At 36.2% G+C, this 20,879-nt stretch overlaps 1 protein-coding gene across 2 annotated transcripts in view; it reads right to left on the reverse strand.

The window, feature by feature from the left end:
* Positions 1 to 20,879, reverse strand: part of HTT (huntingtin) — an 87,173-nt gene that overhangs the window by 25,681 nt on the left and 40,613 nt on the right. For both annotated transcript variants that reach the window (XM_069794809.1, XM_069794799.1), the window contains 16 exons: positions 20,243 to 20,466; positions 19,574 to 19,652; positions 19,278 to 19,439; positions 18,318 to 18,373; positions 17,404 to 17,552; positions 16,618 to 16,754; positions 14,423 to 14,539; positions 12,452 to 12,574; positions 11,672 to 11,910; positions 10,179 to 10,321; positions 6,609 to 6,816; positions 5,093 to 5,234; positions 3,673 to 3,852; positions 2,016 to 2,192; positions 1,681 to 1,757; positions 251 to 389 (listed from right to left, as the gene is read on the reverse strand). In XM_069794809.1, the coding sequence (XP_069650910.1) occupies positions 251 to 389; positions 1,681 to 1,757; positions 2,016 to 2,192; positions 3,673 to 3,852; positions 5,093 to 5,234; positions 6,609 to 6,816; positions 10,179 to 10,321; positions 11,672 to 11,910; positions 12,452 to 12,574; positions 14,423 to 14,539; positions 16,618 to 16,754; positions 17,404 to 17,552; positions 18,318 to 18,373; positions 19,278 to 19,439; positions 19,574 to 19,652; positions 20,243 to 20,466 (2,352 nt within the window). The remainder of the gene's footprint in view (positions 1 to 250; positions 390 to 1,680; positions 1,758 to 2,015; positions 2,193 to 3,672; positions 3,853 to 5,092; positions 5,235 to 6,608; positions 6,817 to 10,178; positions 10,322 to 11,671; positions 11,911 to 12,451; positions 12,575 to 14,422; positions 14,540 to 16,617; positions 16,755 to 17,403; positions 17,553 to 18,317; positions 18,374 to 19,277; positions 19,440 to 19,573; positions 19,653 to 20,242; positions 20,467 to 20,879) is intronic.

Raw genomic sequence — 20,879 nt, forward strand, 5'->3', positions numbered from 1 at the left:
CAAAACTTGATAGTTTTTCACAGCACCGTCAATATAACAAAGATCTATGCATGTGCTAATTCTTTATCGTAAGTTCAACAGTCAGCCAACGCATATGAAATCATTCACTGATCTATATTTGAGATTCATTGACAATTCTGAGAACATTAACTGCATAGTAAAAATAAGCTGTATTTAAATATTTTGTAATGAGCAATAACTTGTTTACAGCCAAGGCACTTTTAGTGACTCTTTCTAAACATAACCTTACTTTGTCTAGAATTACATTCTCTAAAGCTGGTTGGTCTTCTCCATCTAGTGGGTGTGAGGTAACCAGAGGTGAAGGACTAGTTGTGTCCGGTGCTACCATAAGACGAAACCTATCCAAGAGCGAGTAAAGTCTTTGGTGTCTGAAAATTGAAGAACACATTAGCAGAGAGTTAACTTACTCAGTTTTGTAAATCATTTAAAGATAGAAAGACATCCAGTGAGCCAATTCTAATCCTGGGAGAGAAAAGCAGTAGGGTCTTAAGTTCTTTGTTGGATATATGCAGTCATATGATGCAAACCTGCAAATTTCACCAGCTAGCAGTAAGAAAAACCAAATGAACTCAGCACCATCAACAATAAAGATTTAAAATTAGTTTAGATTTAAAATTTGTACATGTACATTTGTACATAAAATGCAAGCTGTTCAGTTTTCTTTAAGCACTAAATCTTCTTAATGAGTAAGAAGAATCAAAGTTAGTGTACAGATTATGTGATTGCAGACAAATACGTTCTAACAGATACCAAACAAGAGTCGACTACAACTGAACTTTTTTTTTTTTTTAAATATATTAAGAATTCCAGTTTGTAGATTTATGTCAGTGTCAGGGTTTTTTTCTGTTACGTTGGGGTTTGTTTTTTGTTGTTTTTTGGTTGGGGTTTTTTGGGGGGGGGGGGGGTATTTTTTTCATTACTGCTATCAAGACATTGTATAAAGTCATTTGGAGATTCTGGAATTTTTTAAAAATTCAAATGTAACGTTACCTATGAAGACACATTGCTATCAATCTACTGCAGTTTTGGGCTTTAGATTCTTTCCACCTACTTCTTTCTTATTTCAGTCAACAGATATTAACCTCAAACAGCAATGACATCAAGAGGAGTAAATTAGGCTCTTACTAACATTAAATAAAGCTTTTTCAAAAATTGAGTAATTTGCTCCTTTTTGTAACAGCAGTTTAAACAGCTGGGAGTCTAAACAGTTAAAAGTTTTAACACAGTTGCTTGGAAAAAAACCCACCAAAACAAAAAAAAAAAACCAACCAGCCCACCCAGCCTGGACTCACTAAATTCTCCAAAAGTTAGAGGAAAATAAAGTTCTTTTCAGTAATGTAGTTTTTGTCAAGGAATTAATTTGCAGTTGCTGTCTCTCAAAAGTTAAATACTGAGTGGGATGCAGGAGAGAGAATTTGATGCCTTCAAGCCTTTAGCTTGCTTTAATCCTTAAGTATATTGCAAATTCAACTTGGCCAACATGACTGTCCTTGTGCCAGAATATGCCTGCATCTCCTCAGAGAGGCTTTACTCCTGTTTTACTTCCAAAAAGGACCCACTATCTTAAGAAAAACCCCAAACATAGGAAAAAACAGTTAACGCAATTAGTACTAGAACATTACTTAGTTTAGCTTTTTAACATGTATTGGTATTATTTACCTTGTTGCTAGTCCACTGTTTTGAAGGTACTCCTGAATTCTATCCAGTTCTTCAACTGGTAACTGAGTCATGCTGTTCTATAGAAAAGAGTCACAAGAATTTTATAGGACAGAAATAAGTCAAATACCTATAGGTACTTTGAACAGATTAGGAAAATTATAGGCAGATAAAGTGAAATGTAAACATTCACGTATCTATATATTAAATGACAAAAATTTCTTTTGCAATGAAATCACTTAAACATCATATTTTGATGGTTTTTTTGTAATCATTACACTTGATTACATTACTAGCACTACCCAATCTTATTTACAAATGAATACATTTATCTTTACCTGTAAAGTTGCAGCCAAAAGCATTTCTACCCGACGGCAAGCCAGTGTGTCAACCATGCGAGCAAGCACACGGAATGGAGTACACAGAAGCTTATCAACATATAATGTTAAGACAGCCCCAGACTGGCTGAGATGTATTCCCTCTAAGCACTGTAAAGTCTTCTTCAGAGTTGTGGGCTAGATGTTAAAACAAACCAAACCAGAACAACAGAGAAAAAAAAAGCAATCAATTGGAATACAAATATCTTAAAGCTAAAAGGAAAGGCATTTAGAAAAAACTATAGCAGACAACTAGCTGCTCGATATAATAATCTACATATGAATAGGTTTGAGTTACTGGGTTATTTAATTAATATGAACACTAAGTTGTTTGATGTTTAACTGTAAAAGCTTACTCTTTAAAAGTAAGCAAAAAGTAGGGAGCAAAACTTAGGGAAAAAAGCTAGAGAGGCTTAAGTGGAATTGTAGAAAGCTTTGAAAACAATGAGAAGCTTGAACTCTTGCTGGACAAAGATAGGAACATGAGCATAGTCAAGACAAGAGACAATACAAAAATCCAGATAAGCATTAGGGATTTTTTCTGAGCACATGTTTAATCATAGGAACAGGATTAAAAGGGGGTGCAAGGAATTTTTTTAAAATTTTTTATTCTTTTAAATATGAGAACCAATTCAGCACCAATAATCTAAAGGAAGGAACACAAACTAGTTTGACTCATGGAACCAACCTGGTTTTAGAACAGACTGTAAATACCAGTTATTTTAATTTTACTAACTTTTCTGATTATTACCAAACATTTCACAGATTGACATCTTCCATTCAAACACATTTAGTTTAGTTCATTCTACCAATTCTCAGACACTAAAGCCCAGATTCATCTCACCTAACTTTATAAAGTGTTTTACTCACATGCCTAAAGCACTAATGCAGTTGCACTAGATTTGCATAGAGACAATGGGAAGAGACAAGAAACGTTACCAGGCTACTCAGGGTGCAGTAGCATCTCCCAGCATTAGCTCTAGAGGAAGCCCAGCAAATGACATTTCCTATCTAGTGAGTTCCCAAGATTAAGAGGGATGCATACAACCTTACATCCCTATAAAACATCATCCACTCCTTTTCATTTGAAAACTAAAATAATCAACAGAAATCATACACTGATTGCTGAAGCAGTATTTCCATCACTTGTGGGGTAGATCAATGGGGATCACTTGTGGGGTAGATCAATGGGGATGGCACAAGCTTGCAAATAATTTTCATGTTGTCAGGGCCTATGAAGACGGACTGGTTCCTATTCCTGCCTCCATAGTTAGTAGTTCTGTTATTTATACTACCAAGGCACTGAAATCAAAGATGAAAGTTACAGCTTTAATTTACCCTTCAGATATTTATTATGCAGGGGTAATACCCAGGAAGGAAGGAAAGCAGCTTACCCAACTACTTGAATTCACAGATTTGATGGATTGGAACACATTGGATGCTGAAGTTGCTAATACATTATAAGGTTTGCTGTTTGCATGCTTAAAGAAGTTACTTTAAAAATAAAATAAGTTGATAAATGACCCAGAAATGTCAGAATTTGCATACTCATCAGTTAAACTTACGCTGAAATATAAGTGACTTTATTCTTTAAAAAAGTAAAAAAGTTAAAACTTACAGCTGCAAGATTTTCACACCGTGATTGAATGGCCTGGATAAAGAGACCACTGGCTGCTGAATTCCTGTGAACAGCACTAATAAAGTCTTGTACTGGAGGCTCATGGGACAGATTAATCAAGTCTTGAACATGATTCACAATAAGCCAGGTCAAGTGTTCTGAATCATGTAGGTTTTGACACTGAAGGGGAAAAAATGAAAATCTGATTCCAGTAATACCCATGTTGAGCATTTAATTACCAAAAACTTCATCTGACACAATGTGAAGTTTTTCATATATAATTCTGGTAGCTATTTTAAAATAATGGCATAAAGCATCTATATTTTAATATCACCATCATTATGTTTACATGACACATTTCCCAAATGCTTTTGATCTTGTTGCAAATTAAGAAATTTATAATGAATTTGTAAATTATTTTCTTTAAAACACTAAAAATCCAGGTTAAAAACAAGTAAATTGAGAAGGTTAACTCAAAGATGCTGCTTTTAATGAAATGCTGTTTGAAATAAACATGTATGTACACAGTCTTCTTGTAAAATGTGATTTTCATTAGGCTTCTTTTTAAAGATTTCTTATTACTACTGGCCTTAAACACAAGATGAATAATTTCTGGAAAGCAAATCCGAAGAGATCTGTCAATAATTAATTTTAAGCCTACAGAGGCTATGTGTATATCACCAAACAGTGCAACGCAACATGAAAAGGTCTGTAGAGCTAACCAGGTGATGCTGATAGGCTGACACTCCCCAGTAAAGAGAGTTTTGGAGGGTTTTACCCTTGGTCTACCTCTAATCTGACTCTGGTGACTGAAAATCCATTAGTACTTAAAAGAGCTTCTTAAAAATAGCTTTTGGTTTAGTTGAATCTGAAAGGAATGCAGTTTGCTTGTCCCAAAACTGCTCTGCAATGCAAACCAAACTGCAATACTAGATATTATGGGAAGATTCACTTCAGAAGTTCCCAATGAACTAAAATGCTAATATTGAGGCAGCAAGAGGCCAAAGCCACAGGAACTACTCTCATTAGAGAAGCAAAACAGAAGTTTAATATTATAGAGACATAAATTTGTTGTCTCCTAGACACTGTGCACTGCTACTGATGTTGGGAAGTCTAACACTACTTCATGTGCTCCTAGCACCTCACAAGTAAGGGATATGATACCCAGCAGATAATTCTATTACCCACCAGGTATCCTTTCCAAGCCAAGAGAATTCTCAGTTCAGAACAGAAAAAAACGCCAAATGAGATCATACCTAAGCTTACAGAAGCACCACCTGAAAATAAAATGACTAGTTTTATAAGTCTTCATTTTTCACTTGTGAACCAGATTCAGTTAATGCACATCAGTAATAAAAGACTGTCACCATAATAAAATAACTCAAATCTATAGTTATAAAATTTGTAATTCAAAACTTACAACGTAGTCACAGAAAAGAATGAGTGCTCCTCTTCTCACTATCTCTCGATTGCACATTCCACGTTTAGATTCTGAATCCGATTTATCACTGTCTCCAGATATCTGAGGGCTAAGCAATTTAGTAGTAGAAAGACTATGTCTCCTGCAAGAAACATTACATTTTGGTACTCTTTTATTGCTATGGGTACTGAAACATTAACAATCAAATTGCTTGGAATATCCTACCAACATCCTTACATAATATTTATTTTCCTAGAAATTTCTTCAAACATTAGACTGCTTTGAAGTAGACACTCTGCTTTCCATCAGCTCTTTACTTTCTAACAATTATAGTATCACTTTTTTGCTCCGTGCTCATTACTTCCTTGGACAGTCTGAAGAACTTCTGAAGAACTGAACACATTACTTAAAAGGAAAACATGGGCTATTGCATCTCTGGTAGGATAACAGAACCTAATACTCTATTTTCTTCTCAAGCCAAACCAGTGTTCTCGAGCACTTAGTCTAGTGTCAGATTGAAAGTGATGCCCAAGCCAGAAAAAATACAGGTGATATTGGTAAATCAAAAAAGATAACTGCAACAAACAGCAGGTGTCACCTTAGCTATTTTAGTTGTCCTACTTTGCTCATAAGCCTAGTACTTTCATGTTTCTTCAAATTAGAATAATATTTTTTCACATCATGAGGTTGAACTGAGGCAAGAATCTCACTTTGAGCAAGTACTGATCCACTCATGTTGTAGAACAAGATTAGTCTTCCCTAACATTCACTACACAAGCATCAGAAACGTCTCAAGTCAGTTGTTATTCTCCCTCTACAGTTAACACAGAGGGATATCCACCCACACATGGGGTACCTTCCTTACCCCCATAGGACAAATCATTCCAATGCCTGACAGGTGGTATGAACTAACTTCAGACCAAGAGAACACTCATTTTAGACCAAATCCCCAAATTTCAGACAGCTAAAGTTAAGTGAGGTTACTATGGTGCTTGATACTAATGAATCAGCATGGTGCTGATACTATGTTTTGACAGGATTTAGTAATAGACCCACTGAGAACAGAGAACAGATATAACTATAGTTACAGTTATACTGATCAGATTGTATTTTCATAAACAACATTGGCTGGTTATTTGCTGGAAGGTGAAATATGAAGTCTCCACATGAAATACGAAATACTGAATATTTTGCTGTAGCTACTTCCATAATTTTAATTAGAAGTAGTACATGGATGAAGTTTTCTTGCCTTAAAAATAGACAGATTACCTGGCAGTTCTTTTGAGGAACAACTGAGTGCATGACACATTTCCTTAGTTTGAAAGGCATACTGACATCAGAACAGACAATATGTATACACGTAAAGTAAATGAAGAACTATCTATTTCAGAATCCAAATAGTACTATTCAACAGGCTGACAGGCTTAGCAGAAAAAAAGCCAGATTTTTAAAATATTATTTTAGCAAATGTAATTGAGACACACTACTACTACTAGGGATCAAAAACAAACCTTACTTTGGGGTTTGATGCACTTCTGACCACCAGTTGTAGTTGGTATAATTGACAAGAAGCAGAATTTGACACCAGAGAAGTACTAATGAAGGATGCGTGGGAATCATGGACTGAACAAGGTCACTCAAACTTTCAAGGGTATAGAAACTATCATCAGATCCATCTCCTGTAAAAAGTCTGGTGGCTGCAGCTGTGATTCTTCTAAACATCCCTGAAAATAAAAGCATGTTAGAGTAACTATGCTCTAGTCTGAATCCTGAAGTTTTAAAATTATTCAGGGTACCCTGAGAATACAAAACTTGTTTCATAAGACACTACCATTCCTGGAAGAAAGGTACATCCTAAGCGGTTTTACAAATGTAAGGCAAGTAATAGGTTGCCCAAGGGCAGTGTGTGTAAACCAGTAACGATCAGCTCCCAAACTCAATAAATAATGATTTAGATAGACTAGAATTGTAATGAAATCTATCTTCTCAACTTTTTCTCTGTCATCCATAAAAAAGTTTATCTGATAAACAAAAACCTTTACCAAATTTAAAACTGTTAATTACAGACGAGGATTTTGGGGTAGGGTTTTTTTTGTTTTGCTTATAAAGTAAAATACAGAAGTTCTAATTAAGAACCATGCTGTAACTACTATTCTACGTGTTAAGATAGATTGCTTACAAGTAGCCTGCCTCAGAAGTTGGGTTCTCAAATACAGTTAGTTGGAACTAAACTGATACCCTTCCAACCAATTTCTAACATGCAAAAAGTAAGTGTTTTTAAGTGGAGAAAAGTCATTACCCTGCATACTGAACACTTGGCACAAAAGCTGAATTTTGCTTTCTGACTTGCTGATTCTGTATTCACATGCCAGAACAAAGGGTAGGAAAACAAGGAAAATGAGCAAACTTAAAGCTGTCTAAAGGTACAGGACTTTGAGTTTCTATGAGGAGATAAGATCAGGTAAAAACGAGTTTCTTCAGAACCAGTTATAAACCAAAAGCTGATCAGAATAATTAATGAAGGAGATCTGTAATGTTGCTTGCTTGCCTCACCAGATATACTGAAGAATGAAGCTGTAAATTCCACAGCCACGTGGACCAGTTTAAGCTGCCCCCGGGACGGATAAATACACAATGTAAATAGCAAAGAACGGGAAAAATAACTGAGTCTCAAAACTTGGGTTCCGCTTACCAGCAAACCAGTGCTATTACCATTCCAGCTTCCTGCATTTGCAGTAATTGCACCATCTAGTGACTTCTACAGTCATGAAAGCCACTGCATGCTAATCTTTCCACTTTATCTATGCCTTTTATTTCTACTAACTTCAAAGTAGCACACTGAAAATGTTCATTTCTAATCTGGCAGCTTCCTATAGTTGAATACATAGGAGTCAGCAATGCTCACATTTTGAAAACACTATAATGAGTGCGAAGACAAAACATCCAAGTAGAATAGTGGTTAAAAATCATAGAAGACCTTGCTCTATGTTTCCAAACACAAGTCGCTATAAGCTGCACCTGTAGTTAGGAGACTATAACTTAAAGAGAAAAAAATTATAGAGGTTTTAACTGAACAAAGTATTACAAAACCAAGCAATTAGTTAACCCTAAGCCTAAACCTGAAAGAAAATGCTACAACATGAAAATACAGCCCAGATGTCTGAACAACTTTCCTTCTACTGTGTTACACAGTATAAGGTAACCACATTACAACTAGTACTTAGAATTGATCTGTAGTCTTACATTAAATTCATTTCTAGAGATCATGCAATACACATACACCAGTGCTCTGCATTAGCATTTTAATTTTGTATGAACATTTCTACATAGTTCTTGGCAAGACGCACAGTGCAGCTTAGAAGCCAATTGTTGCAGCAGAACTAGCCTGAGCCTTCCCTTTCCATTATCCCCAGCTCCCACTGTGGAAGAACCCACTTCCCGGACTTCAATTACCAGCTTGATTTTCTGATTTCATTGGTCTTGGCTTGACACCATTTTATCACTTACTCCAAATCACCCTGGCATAAGTTATTTTTTATAATATTTGTTTCAAATGTTTCTCCATAACAGAAATTAATAGTATAAACAGTTATTATTGTAACAGACACATGGGAAAAGAGAACTATCACTTAATACATCTTAGAGCAGGCTTAAAACAAAGATCAAGGAAGGCTCTGGTAACTATCACCGCATTTTGTGCCTCTTCATGCACAATCCTGGGGTCTTTGTGGCAAGAACCTAGGTTTGCAGGACTTCTTTTCTTAAGCCAAAGTTCTCTTCTGACAAGTCAAAAGACAAAACATCATCCACCGTGGCTGCACAAACTCTCACAACATAATTCAATTGGCTTCCCATTCGCTTTTCTATCTGTTACTATCACTGAAGACTAGGAGGATTAAAGTTACTGGAAGTTAAATCAAGGCAATGCAGAAGCTTTGAGCTTTGATAGAGAACCGGTTGAAGACCCAGAACATTTCCATCAGCACTCTATTTATTTATTTATATCTACACCTACAATACTTATGTTTGCAAGAAGCAGCTGGTAGCAATGACAGGAACAGAACTAAGTATTTTTCCCTCAAGAAAGGACTTCATAACTGAACTCTGTAGGAAGAGCTTAAAAAGAAAAAAGATTAGAGGTTGTTGGGATACAGTGGAGCACAGAATCATCTTAAATGTCTAACAACAGTATTCTGCATGCACTTTTTTGGTTAGTCACATCTGCTAAATAGTGTGTTATAACTCCCATTTTACAGATGAGGCCATGGAATGCAGAGTTCTTGTCCTGTGTCTGTACGGAACTCTATGAAGAACCAGGGACTTGTGTCAAGACCTTTTAAATTGCAGCCAACTACTGTAATCCAAGGTTGGATTTCAGCTGCAGGCTGAAAATTAGAAGGCAAAACCGACAGTCACAGCAAAGAAAGAATAAAAGAATAAAATAAAGGGAAGATAGTGCCGCTATTATGAAAATAAGTTACAGAATTAGGCTAAGGAATTACACCGAAGGGCCAGAGATTGGATATCTAGCAGAAGACACCCAAGGCAGAATTCCCAAACCTGAAGAAAGGAGCTCAAGACCAGCTAGCTGGAACAGTACTACGTTTCCTATTTTTCTGGTTTTGGGGGTTTTTGTTTGGTTGTTTTTTTGTTTTGGTTTGGGGTTTTTTATATGTTTTTACTAATTCTGACAAAGAACAGGAACCTACCTTGTCCTGAGTCTGAACTAGTGGTCTGTAACTTGGTATTTTAAGCCTGGACATACCTACCAACCTCCAAATTGAGTAAAAACAAGAGAAATACAACCACAAATTTGGAATGCTTTGCATTTTTGGACTGGAAGATTTTAGACAGTTAAAAGGAGAGATAAAGAGTCACTAGTGATATTTTGTTCCACATAGAAAAAAAAGTGAAAAATGTGCCCTGCATGCACAAGCACAAAGTTTGGGAGGTTCTTTATAATGAATAGGATAGAATGTCTTGAGCACCTACGTTTTCCTTCTCAGTAGTTAAACACATTCAACAATTGTCTCAGAATTGAAAAAAAACAAAGCCCTGCCACCGCAGGCAGTGTTTAAAGTATTACCTGATTTGAAGATATGTATTAAGCACATAAGCAGTGTGCCCAGCTCCTGGCAGTAGAAAGTATGTTGCTGCTCATTCATGTCCACTTTCAGTTGTTTGGTAACGATATCTTCCAGTAGAATGCCAACCAGTTGTAATAAGAACCTTGAAAAACCATGTATACAATCAGCGGGAAAAACTATCAGTGCAACATCTTTCAGAATAAGATGAGGTTTGCCCACAAAACTCAGTAAGTTTGAAAAATAAAACATGAAGTCCTTGTCCATTCATTCTAAATAGGATGCTAAATTAAATGCTACAGAACAGGTTGACCTAAAACAAATATGATGCTATAGGTATAGAGAGATGATCACAAGCGCTTCAATAATTACATATTGGATCTGGGTTATCTACTTATCAGCTAAAGTCATGACAGCATCCATACACCTGCCTACCTCATTTACACAGCAAACATTCACAATGCTATGGTGTCTTTATAGTGATTTGCAATAAGCTAAAACTACACCATGACAGTTATCACAGCTCAGCTGAGGAGGGGTGAAGTCAGCAAGTCACAGTCTTTCAGCTGCTTACAGCCTCATCTATCCACACTCTATCACAGAGGTTCCATATCAAACCTCCAGCCAGGGGGCGGGAGGGGGAGGGAAATAAATCAAAAGAAACACCAAAAAAGAGCATTTGAGGAAAGCCATCCTTGCTCCTGGCCATAATCGTTCCTCAAGTCACTCGTGTTGGACATAAGGTCACATTAAGGGACTCCAGAAGCCCCTTTTCCCTTTACTCATCACCCTCACAGTGAGCTGAATGATAAGAAACAGCACTTTATTTCTAACTGAAGTTCCACACTTGATTAAAAAGTTCTTATTTCCTTAAACAAATAGCTATTTCAAATGCTTCCCACCACATTAAAACATAATGCCTTAATGACAAACATTATGTCAATGTAATACCGCTGCCATCTCTCCACACTTCTTTTGCCTGACGTTTGTCGCTCTCTGAGGACATCAGCATGGGAAGCTAACTGGATAATGCCAGCTCTTTAAAAATAGGAAATAAAGAGCAGGATTAACTTAATAGATTTGAATCCATCTGCTGCCAAGATTCTAGTACAGAACCTGGCCTTCTACTAACAGGATGACTCATCTTTCAGTCCCCACACAGGGAAGAAGGAAAGGGTTAACCAATTAAGTTTTTGGACCTGATTATAGTAAGTCCAGGATTCACCCATTCTAACAGCTCCATTAGGTCCGTCACTTGGTAGGTATCAAAAGGTATCAAAACAGTCCAAAGTCCCTAACACAATCTGCTCATCTCCTCCCTCTACTGTTCATCTCATTATTCCTTTCTCTGCACACACTCCTCCCATATCAAGTACTTAACAGACTTTATTCCTATCAGATAACAGTTCTATACATGTGTATATATTGCACAATATACGTGTGATTTCTCAGAAACCTTAAATCTTTCTCCCAAGTTATTCAAGAGAAAACATACCTAGAAAATGTCTCTTCAGGCAGATATTTAGCCTGTTTAACCTCAGTGCGATCCTCTGGTGCAGGTAAGTTATTTTCTCCACGTCTCAGTCTGCTAATCGCTTGACATGAAATCAAATATGGTGAGAAAGAAAGCTCTTGTATACGGGATAGAACGATGTCTTCTGTTGACTGTGAAATCAGAACTCTAAGGATAGCTAAAATTCCAGAAATCCATAGCTGGACAGTGCTCACTGATGCCTAAAACAAACACAAAAATACAGAAGATTGTTAAACAGAGTGAATATAAGCTTGACAGTTACCACAAGAATAGCATTTTGGAAGATGTGAACATAAAATTTATTTCCTGCTTGCTCCATTCTCAAAAGAGCCTGGTTTTTATACATCAGTTAATGAAAATGTTAGGTTTTTGGAATACATTCCTATGCTGTGTTGAATACCTTTGAAGTTAAACAATCTCTCAACTATAAAAACGGTACTAATACTTGCATAACAAAAGTGTGATTTGCCTATTAAACTGCATTCTAGAATTTACTGTAACAGTATGTTTCTCTACATTCCTGATCCTCAAAATACAAAATGAAGGCAAGTAATCCAAAAGCAGAACATTCCTATATAAAGGGCTCCCAGTTGGTAAACAATATTAGTTCTAACCAACTCCTTCCTAAAATCTTCTGCAGGTACTTCATCACCACATTGCAAATTAAGAAAAAGAAACACATGCTCTTTTGTTTTGCATGAAAGACACCAGATTGTCTCTTCTCTGGAAAGAGCTGCTTACCATTGTTTTAGGAGTAACAAACATACTCCTTAAAAGCATGTCCACAGGGCGAAGGGATGAAGGAGCCAAAATTTCAAACAAAGTGTTCAATACTCCCAAAGCATCATGAGAGTCTATATGCATCTGTAAGAGAAAAACACAAAACTGATTTGTAACTATCCACTAAAGGTAACTGCAACACAAAAATTACCATTTCATGATTTAAACATTTCTGTGACAACCTGTGTGTAATAAAGCTGTCCTTTACAGTACAAAATTTAGAGTAACCAAAAGCTATGAAAGGTAAATTAAAGCTTCATTGCAGGCCTTCCTACACAGGAGTTTTGAGAACACAGACCAAAATCTATCAAATTAAATTCAATATACATACCACATATTTTATTAGGAAAAATATGCCATATTCAGAATGAGACCAAAAGACTGACTTGTCATAAAATTTAAAAACTTTTCTCCTCCCTGCACATCCTACCAGGCATATTTATAGAGAACAAAGCTGGTCGTGAATAAACTTAAGCTGGTAACTAGGAGAAAAAAAAAATCCTAATCATCAGAAAAGTGAGGAGGTACAATGGTATTACACTGCTGCAACAGAGGTAAGACAACTTACTTGATCAGTTTTTTAGATAAATTATAAAACAATCAACTGCCAAAAGCAAAGGACTAGACTTGAAATCTGGATGACTATCTTGCCTAAATAATTTGATAGTTGAGCACGTGCACAGATTCATACAAAACAAAGACAATTTCAATTTGCCAGCATTTTAGCTTTGCTCAAAAACTGTTGTCTGATCCACAATAACTGCCAACTCTCCCCAACCACGAGATCTCCTCATGGGAGTGGGGATCTGCCATCATGGAGTAAAGAACATTAAGGGCACAAATTCACTAGTTTTACTTATTATCCTTGAAGTAAGTGTTTCTAATTCCAGGAAAGCTGTATCAAAGTCAAGTCCTCTGTTTCTTAGGGAGCAGCACTGAAAAACAAAACAAAACAAAAAACCCCCAACTTTATCCTGAAAGGAGTCGTCTTTTCTTCCCAGATACAAAGGGCCTACTCTCCATCCCCAGTGTGCAGTCCAGTGAAAGAGACATGCTCACACTGCAGGGAGTCCAGCAGAAAGCCACACAGATGGTTACAGGCTTGGAGCATCTGTCATACAAGGGGCAGCTGAGATTGTCCCACCTGGAGAAGGCTCATGGGGATCTTTATCAATGTGTACAAGTATCTGACCAGGGGAAGCGGTTGGAAGAGACAACAGAACTACAGGAGAAGAGCCAGAATCTCTTCAATGGTATCTAGTACCAGGATGAAAGGCAATAGGCACAAGTTGAAATTCAGGAAATTCCATTTGTATACGGGTTTTATTTATTTGTTTTCTGCCTGTGAGGATGCTCAGACACTGGAAGAGGTTGCCCAGAGAGGTTATGGAGGCTCCATCCTTAGAGACTGTCAAAACTTGACTGGACATGGGCCTAAGCAACCTGCTCCAGTACGCCCTGCTTTGAGGGGAAGACAGTATCTAGAGGTCCGTTTCAACCTCAGCTATTCCGTGATTCTGTGATTTATTAATGCAGTTTCAGACTATGTCTTCACTCTCCTAAGAAAAAAATGCAATTAGACCCACTGCAGTTACAAAAAAATAATTTTGACATTCTATAAACATGGGAGAATCTTCACACCATTTAATAAGTGCTCTGATATAATCATGTACATAAGTAGAATGAGCTTCCTCTGGAAACAGCCTCGAAGATACTGCACATACTTCATGCATTTAAATATGACCTTCATCACTTCAAAGACTTAGTTTACCTTGCAGTAATTTTTTTAGATATGGCAACCACACTTTCAAGAAAATCTGTCTTCATGTATAAAAAGAATAAAATAATCAAATACCTAAAGCCATTATTGATACATACATTTTAACAATTATTTTAGACGTTTATAGATTAAAAAAAAAATCATATAACCACCTGTTGTTTTGCAAGCATTGGGAGAATAATGTCAGCTATTTGCCGAGACAATCTCTTCCATTTGTCTTCGTTTTCTTTATGACACTGTTGCAATACTAAGATGAACATTTCTAGCACCTGAGGAAAAGTCCAAAAGAATGCAAGTAAACACCCACACTAACAGGAATCATTTAAGTCATACCATAGTGGGAAAAAAAATTTACTGTTTCATCCACTGCCAAAAAGAAGAAAAAAAAAAAAAAGAAAAAATCCACATGAGAAATCACACATTTTTAAAACCCCATTTCCAGGTTAAAAGCTTGTTCTTAGTTATGACTTTCTTTTTATTGTTAAAGAATTTTCCAGTTACTTTAGTAAACTAGAAAAAAAAAATGCTTTCTTGGTCCTTTTTAAGTTGCATTTGTCAAAAGACTACTCAAACAGCTGGAAAAAGGATAGTAAATCTAAATGCCACATCGCATACTCAACAAAGAGGGGAGGAAAGAAAAGAGTAATTTCCCACGTGTATACTCTTTCTTTAGTCTAGCTCAAATAAAGTTTAGATTTGGTCAAGGAAACAAAACAGACATTTTTATGGAGCTCATTCACCTGAGATATGCCACTTTTATATAAAAGTTTATAGGAGAGCATATAATGGAACACACCACCAGCACCAGCAAGGATCGCTTCTAGTAGCTGAACGTGTTATCGGTTTGAGGGTTATGGAGACCACACTTTCAAGGACAGACAGGCCAAAGACGCAGCAAGCAGGAATGTTAATATATGGACTGGGAAGCGGGACAGAAGAAAACCAGTTAGATGAATTTCTTTTACAAGTGCTCCAAGTAGTTCAAAGTCAGAAATGCAGCCAATTAAAAAAAAAAGAAAAAAAGAAAATGTGATCACTAGATGACTTCTTTCCCCAAAAGCCTTTCTCACAGCAGAGGAGATAGGAGCAAGTCTGGGCTGAATGACTCGAAGTCTGGAGCTCCATGGATGGTAGCTACAATTGTAACAGAAAAAAGTTAAAGGTTGCAGCTCTTGGAGCCTCTCAAGGTACAGGGACACCACTGTGGAACATCGCAGCCACAGCCAGGGAACAACAGAACTGCCCAGGGGTTAGTTTATATGTATTGCACCAGGAGAACAGGACAGAATAAGAACGACAAATGGGATGGTGTGGGAAGAGCAGTGCATGGGTGGCCTTTAATAGGTTAAGTGTGTCAGAAGGGGATCTGCTAGCAATTGCAGTACCTTACATAACAAAGTTATTCACTATTTCACATCATGTGTCTACAGACTGTCATTTCATATAGTTATATTAGTCATTTTATGATTATAAAAGCACAAATTCAAAAGAAAATGTGGATACACAAAATTACCCCAATCTGAACATGCAGTTCTAACAAATTATTTTGACAAGATGTACTGACTTTTTTCCAACTATGCTCACAAAATACATTGCTTACATTAGCATACACTAGAACTGCATTTTAACACAATGAAAGGAAAAGCACATTAAGTTTGTTAAGCAGCTGAATAAGCAATAAGGTCCCATGTCAATTATGTCACTTCTCTTAAAATTACTTTTATGTTTTTCTTTTAAACGAAGTGTATTGAAGAAAGTCATTCTTACGCTCCTACAAGGCAGAAACATGTCTTCCAGACCCATGAGGTCTGGGGCAAAGTAGTAAGTGCTAACAACTGTCTAACTACCAGTTTCATTACCTCATTCAAGTAATTCACATTTTAAAATATTTTTGAAGATATTGTTATTGTACAGCAACACCTAAATCATCTCTATGCAGCATGTTTCCTACTTTTAATCTTGTCCTCTCTTCTACTTTTACCCTCATTCTTTTCAGTTTCTTGAATCCTAATTTATTACAACTCATCTACTAACCTTCTGTTTATTCAATGTGCAACACAACCAAGATCGTGATCCTATCTGGAGCTTTTCAGTGCTTTGTTACCTAGGCTTGACTACAAAATCCCACAGACATGTTGTTTGACTTGAAAAACTGATTTGTAGTGCAGAACCTTTCCCCTACCCCCAAAAATCTTTGCGTACTCTCTAAGGAAAGATCACACACAGAGTCCAGCTATTCAAGTTTTATATAGAAAATCATTAATATTGCCTGAAGCATTTTTAGCATTCAGAGCAATGTTACCCTTCTATAGGCCGCAAACAGGAATGCTTTGTCCTCCTCTCTTACCTGATGGTATTGAATAAGTCTCAGCAGCATTGACACTACCACCTCCTTTTGTGTTTCCAACTCTTTTCCAGCATCAGCTTTATTTGTTCCTCTTAACACGAAGAGATCATGAACGATGGGTTGCAGAGCTGGTATTGCTAAAATGAGATTTGTTTTAGCATAAGACAAGCCACTCTTGAACACCGTTTTCTTGTTCTAACACTTCAGCTACTAAAAGTAAACCATGCTTTAGTTTATTAAATGTTTTACCCATCCCTAAAAAAACCAAAAACCAAACAAAAACAAACCCCAAACTTACAATGCAAAATGATGTCTATCTTTTTACTTCTAGTAGAAAATTTATATTATGGACCCATCTGCCCCTGCTCATAGAGCTAAAATAGATACTTTTATGAAGTATTTCTCAGCAGAATCACCAGAAAGTATGAGAGATATGCTTCTACTTAAAGGCTGAAAGTGGAGAGAAAGGAAAGGGGACTAAAAATTAAAATGAAAGCCTTTAAAGTACTGCTATGTTGTGAACTTATTACCTAATAAAGTTTCAAATAAAAGCTTTGTTGCTATTATGTACAATGCAAAATATGGGGTAGCAGTGTTAGTAGGGTACAGTAACCTTCCTGAAGGAATTAAGTGAGACTTATCTCATGTATTAAAAATTTAAAAGCTAGTGTCTTCTGGAACAATCCATATGATTACAGCTTTCTATAGCTTAGCATTCAATACTGGTTTTATTGCTGAACTATTACTAATATTAGTGTTGGTGCCTTCTTTTTTTATTTTAATTACCATGTGTAACAGCTTTCCTCCCACTGGCCATGATACCATCACACAGATGAATGATCTTAGGAATTCCAATTATCTGTTTGGAATGATACCGCTCATAAGACAGCAACACCAGGAAAAAAAAGATATTAGGAATAATTGCTTCAGACTCCCTGAAAATAAAAAGTTAAAAGTGTCAAGTTTGAATTGCACAACTGTTCAGTAAAAATGAATCTTTTTACAGTAAGATTTTTTTTTTTTTAAGAATGTATTGTTCTGCTTTCATACAGGATTTCTATAATTTTTGTGCCATGTTCTTTACTATGGGTTTTCTTCCAAGGGATTTCTTTCAACCTTTGACCGTTACACAGTTACTAACATTATAACATACTATCTAATGCACATGACACATATTGGAGTAAAAATCCCACTTACCTCTTTATACAAACTCAAGTGTGAGAAAAAAGAGAAACAGCTGACAATAAAAATTCCACTGCGTTCCTTATGATCTATTAGGTACTATACAAAATGTACCAAGTGATCAGAATACATACGGATTCACACTGAATCCACAATAGGAAGAAGTAGCTCTCCCTTCAGTAACTGAATCCTACCAATGAAGTGCTGATTCCTGAAAGCATAGCTTTGTGGGGGAGATCCCAAAGGAATGGTTTTACAATACCAAATGGAGAAACAAATCAACATAGCTTAAGATTTATTTTTTTTTCCATGCTACTTCCCGACTTCGTCAGCCTCATGAAACCTAGATCATCTGAAAGGGCTACCACTGGAGCCAGAGAACCAACAAACACATTGCCCAGAAGGTAACTCTCCATTTCTTTTAAGGCAGAAATAACCAGCAAAACTAATCACTGCATGCTTCAGAATAAGACAGCTGTAAACCCGCACTATTCAAAAGATCTTTGCTAATTTCATACCTGAACTGTCCTACTTCAATGTATTCAAACTGCTTTAGCACAAATCCAATAAACACCTAAAGAGAGAATAAAGTGTACAACAGATATAGACACATTAATTCCCATTCGAAATAATTTTGACAGAGTTATAAAAGTGTGTGTTTTGAAAGGAGAGAAAGGAAAGACAGGCACTGAAAATCAGCTATAGTTCATTTTAATACGTTATGAAGTGTTGCCTTACAGTTACAGAAGATCTCGAGAATCTTGTTGATGTTAGAGCTTATGTTTTGCATTAATTTATGCAACATTTTACCTATAGTCTCTATATTTTTAAGTATAGCTTTCTCTCTCACTCATGTCACACACACTGTTTGAGGCATTACAGTCAAGTTAAGAATGAGCCAAAAATTTAGCCCTAAACCAAGATAAAATCCAAAGTATTCATGCATTGAAAAGATTTATCTGTGTACGAACTTACAGGAAAGTTATGTCTTGCAACTCATACTAGTTTATAAACGTGAAAATACTGTTGGAAGTAAAACACTTGTAAATAAAACACTTAAATTTTATTTTATGTTACAAATTTACTGCTTATATGGACAACCACACAGACTACTGTATTTGCCACTAGCTTACCCCCACTATTAAAATCAAATAAGCGTTGTCAACCACGATGCTATCAGTCATACGTAAGTCCATACTCTCAATATAGAAAAAAAGTATTTCTATTTTTAAATGAAGTTCTTTAATAGTTGTTGCAGAGCTTAGGAAGTAATTTATATGCGATAGAAAACCAGAAATCTGAAGCTCTGTGTTTGGGGGGGGGGGGGGGGGGGTGGAAATTGAGTCTCACCCTCCTTTAAGTCTTTGTTTCCACCTATAGTAAAGTGAATGGATTGTTGCAAATATTTTTGCTGTAAATATTAAGCCTGCTGGTGAGATCTCTGTATTACAAATTTGCAAAAATCGTGAAGCACCAACCTGATCCGAATCCAGAAGACAGTAGTTAACTCGTAGCTGAACCAGTTGAGCAAGCAAGTCTAGAACTTGTCTCTGCAGCTGTACCGATGTTGTTGTAGTATATTGTTTCAATGCTTTTATGACAAGGGGTTCAAATAAACGAATGTGGCTGTGAATAGCATTCTGTAATAGAGAGATTTTAAAGTAATCTAACATCTGAACGGGTCTCTGATTCAAAACCAAATTACTTTTTAAAAGGAATAAAAGAGTTTTAAATCTAAGGTACAGCTCTTTCAGGAGTACATAGATAAAAGTACCTTATCAGCACGATGTTTTGCTGCACTGGTAATGCTAGTTTTCAGCTGTGTAGAAACTTTTTGCAACACATCAAACCATCTGTCACAATAAAACCAAAAAACCATACACATTAAAAAAAATGAAGGGACAAACACATGCTCCTTAGATGCATATTGTTTTACCAATGCCAACTTTTCTTTATCTACTTGACTGCTTTAAGAATCTTAGCAAAACAAAAAAGCAACAGAGACAACCTACAGTACACTTTGATCAGATCACAGATTTGTGGCCAACAAACATCTAGTAGACAAAGAATTTCTAGTCTTTGCTTAGTCATCCTTCTGCCTTTCCTTTAAGACTACTATTTGCTATAATTAGCAAATTAATGAAATAGTTTTGAATACAAGTATTTAAAACTATAATGCTTTAAAAAAACCCCAAATTTAAGTGATATCCATTTTAATGATTTAGCTTTGATTTGGAAAACACATTAGTGATAATCAACACAGTGTTGCATTCAGGATCTCACTACCAAGACAAATTACGCTGCTTAAGTCTACAAGAAATATATAATACACAGTACTGTAATTTCAAATTACTTGGCTCCCCTGTGATACTTGCATTTATGAAAAACAATAAAAAGAGAGTCTAGTTCAAGTTAGCTTTAGATTGTAAGGGAAGAAAGTTACCCTGAAGCATCGTGTTCCTGCTCAGCCTGAACCATGTTCCTTAGACTAGCATCAGCAAGGGCCTGTGTAAAATGTGTATATGGTGCCATGAAGCAATAATGATAGAGACCAGGTCTCAAATTGGAAGAACCTAAGCGTTGAGCTTTGCCTTGAGCTTTGTTGGGGTTTGAAGACAAGCCATCATACTGAGAAGCCAGATTTGTCCCAAACAATGTTTTCAATAACTAGAGAAGAAAATTGGAAGGAAAAAAAGAAGTTAATATTTCAGGAAAAAAACCTTGATTACTCATCCTCCCAAAAAACTTAAGGGGAAAGGTCAAAGTGCAAACTGTGGACCATGTAGTCAAATACAAAATGACAGAAAAAAGCTGGAAAAAAGAAACAATCCACACCTCACCCAAAAAGATACGATTGTTTTTGCAACTGAAGCTATTTCCATGTGACAATTCAAAATAGTCTACTAAAGCTCACCTCCCAAAATTAAGCTTTGATGACTTGAACCCAAATGTTTAACTGGAAGCTTCCAAGAAATCCACCAGTAAGGCAGTTCTTTGCTTTCCAGGTTTTTGACGTAGTTAACTAGCTACAGAACATATTTGGGAAGGTAGGAAACAAATGTTTTCTGAGCATTAGCTAA

This window comes from Haliaeetus albicilla, chromosome 1 (genome assembly GCF_947461875.1).
Source record: "Haliaeetus albicilla chromosome 1, bHalAlb1.1, whole genome shotgun sequence".
NCBI lineage: Eukaryota > Metazoa > Chordata > Aves > Accipitriformes > Accipitridae > Haliaeetus > Haliaeetus albicilla.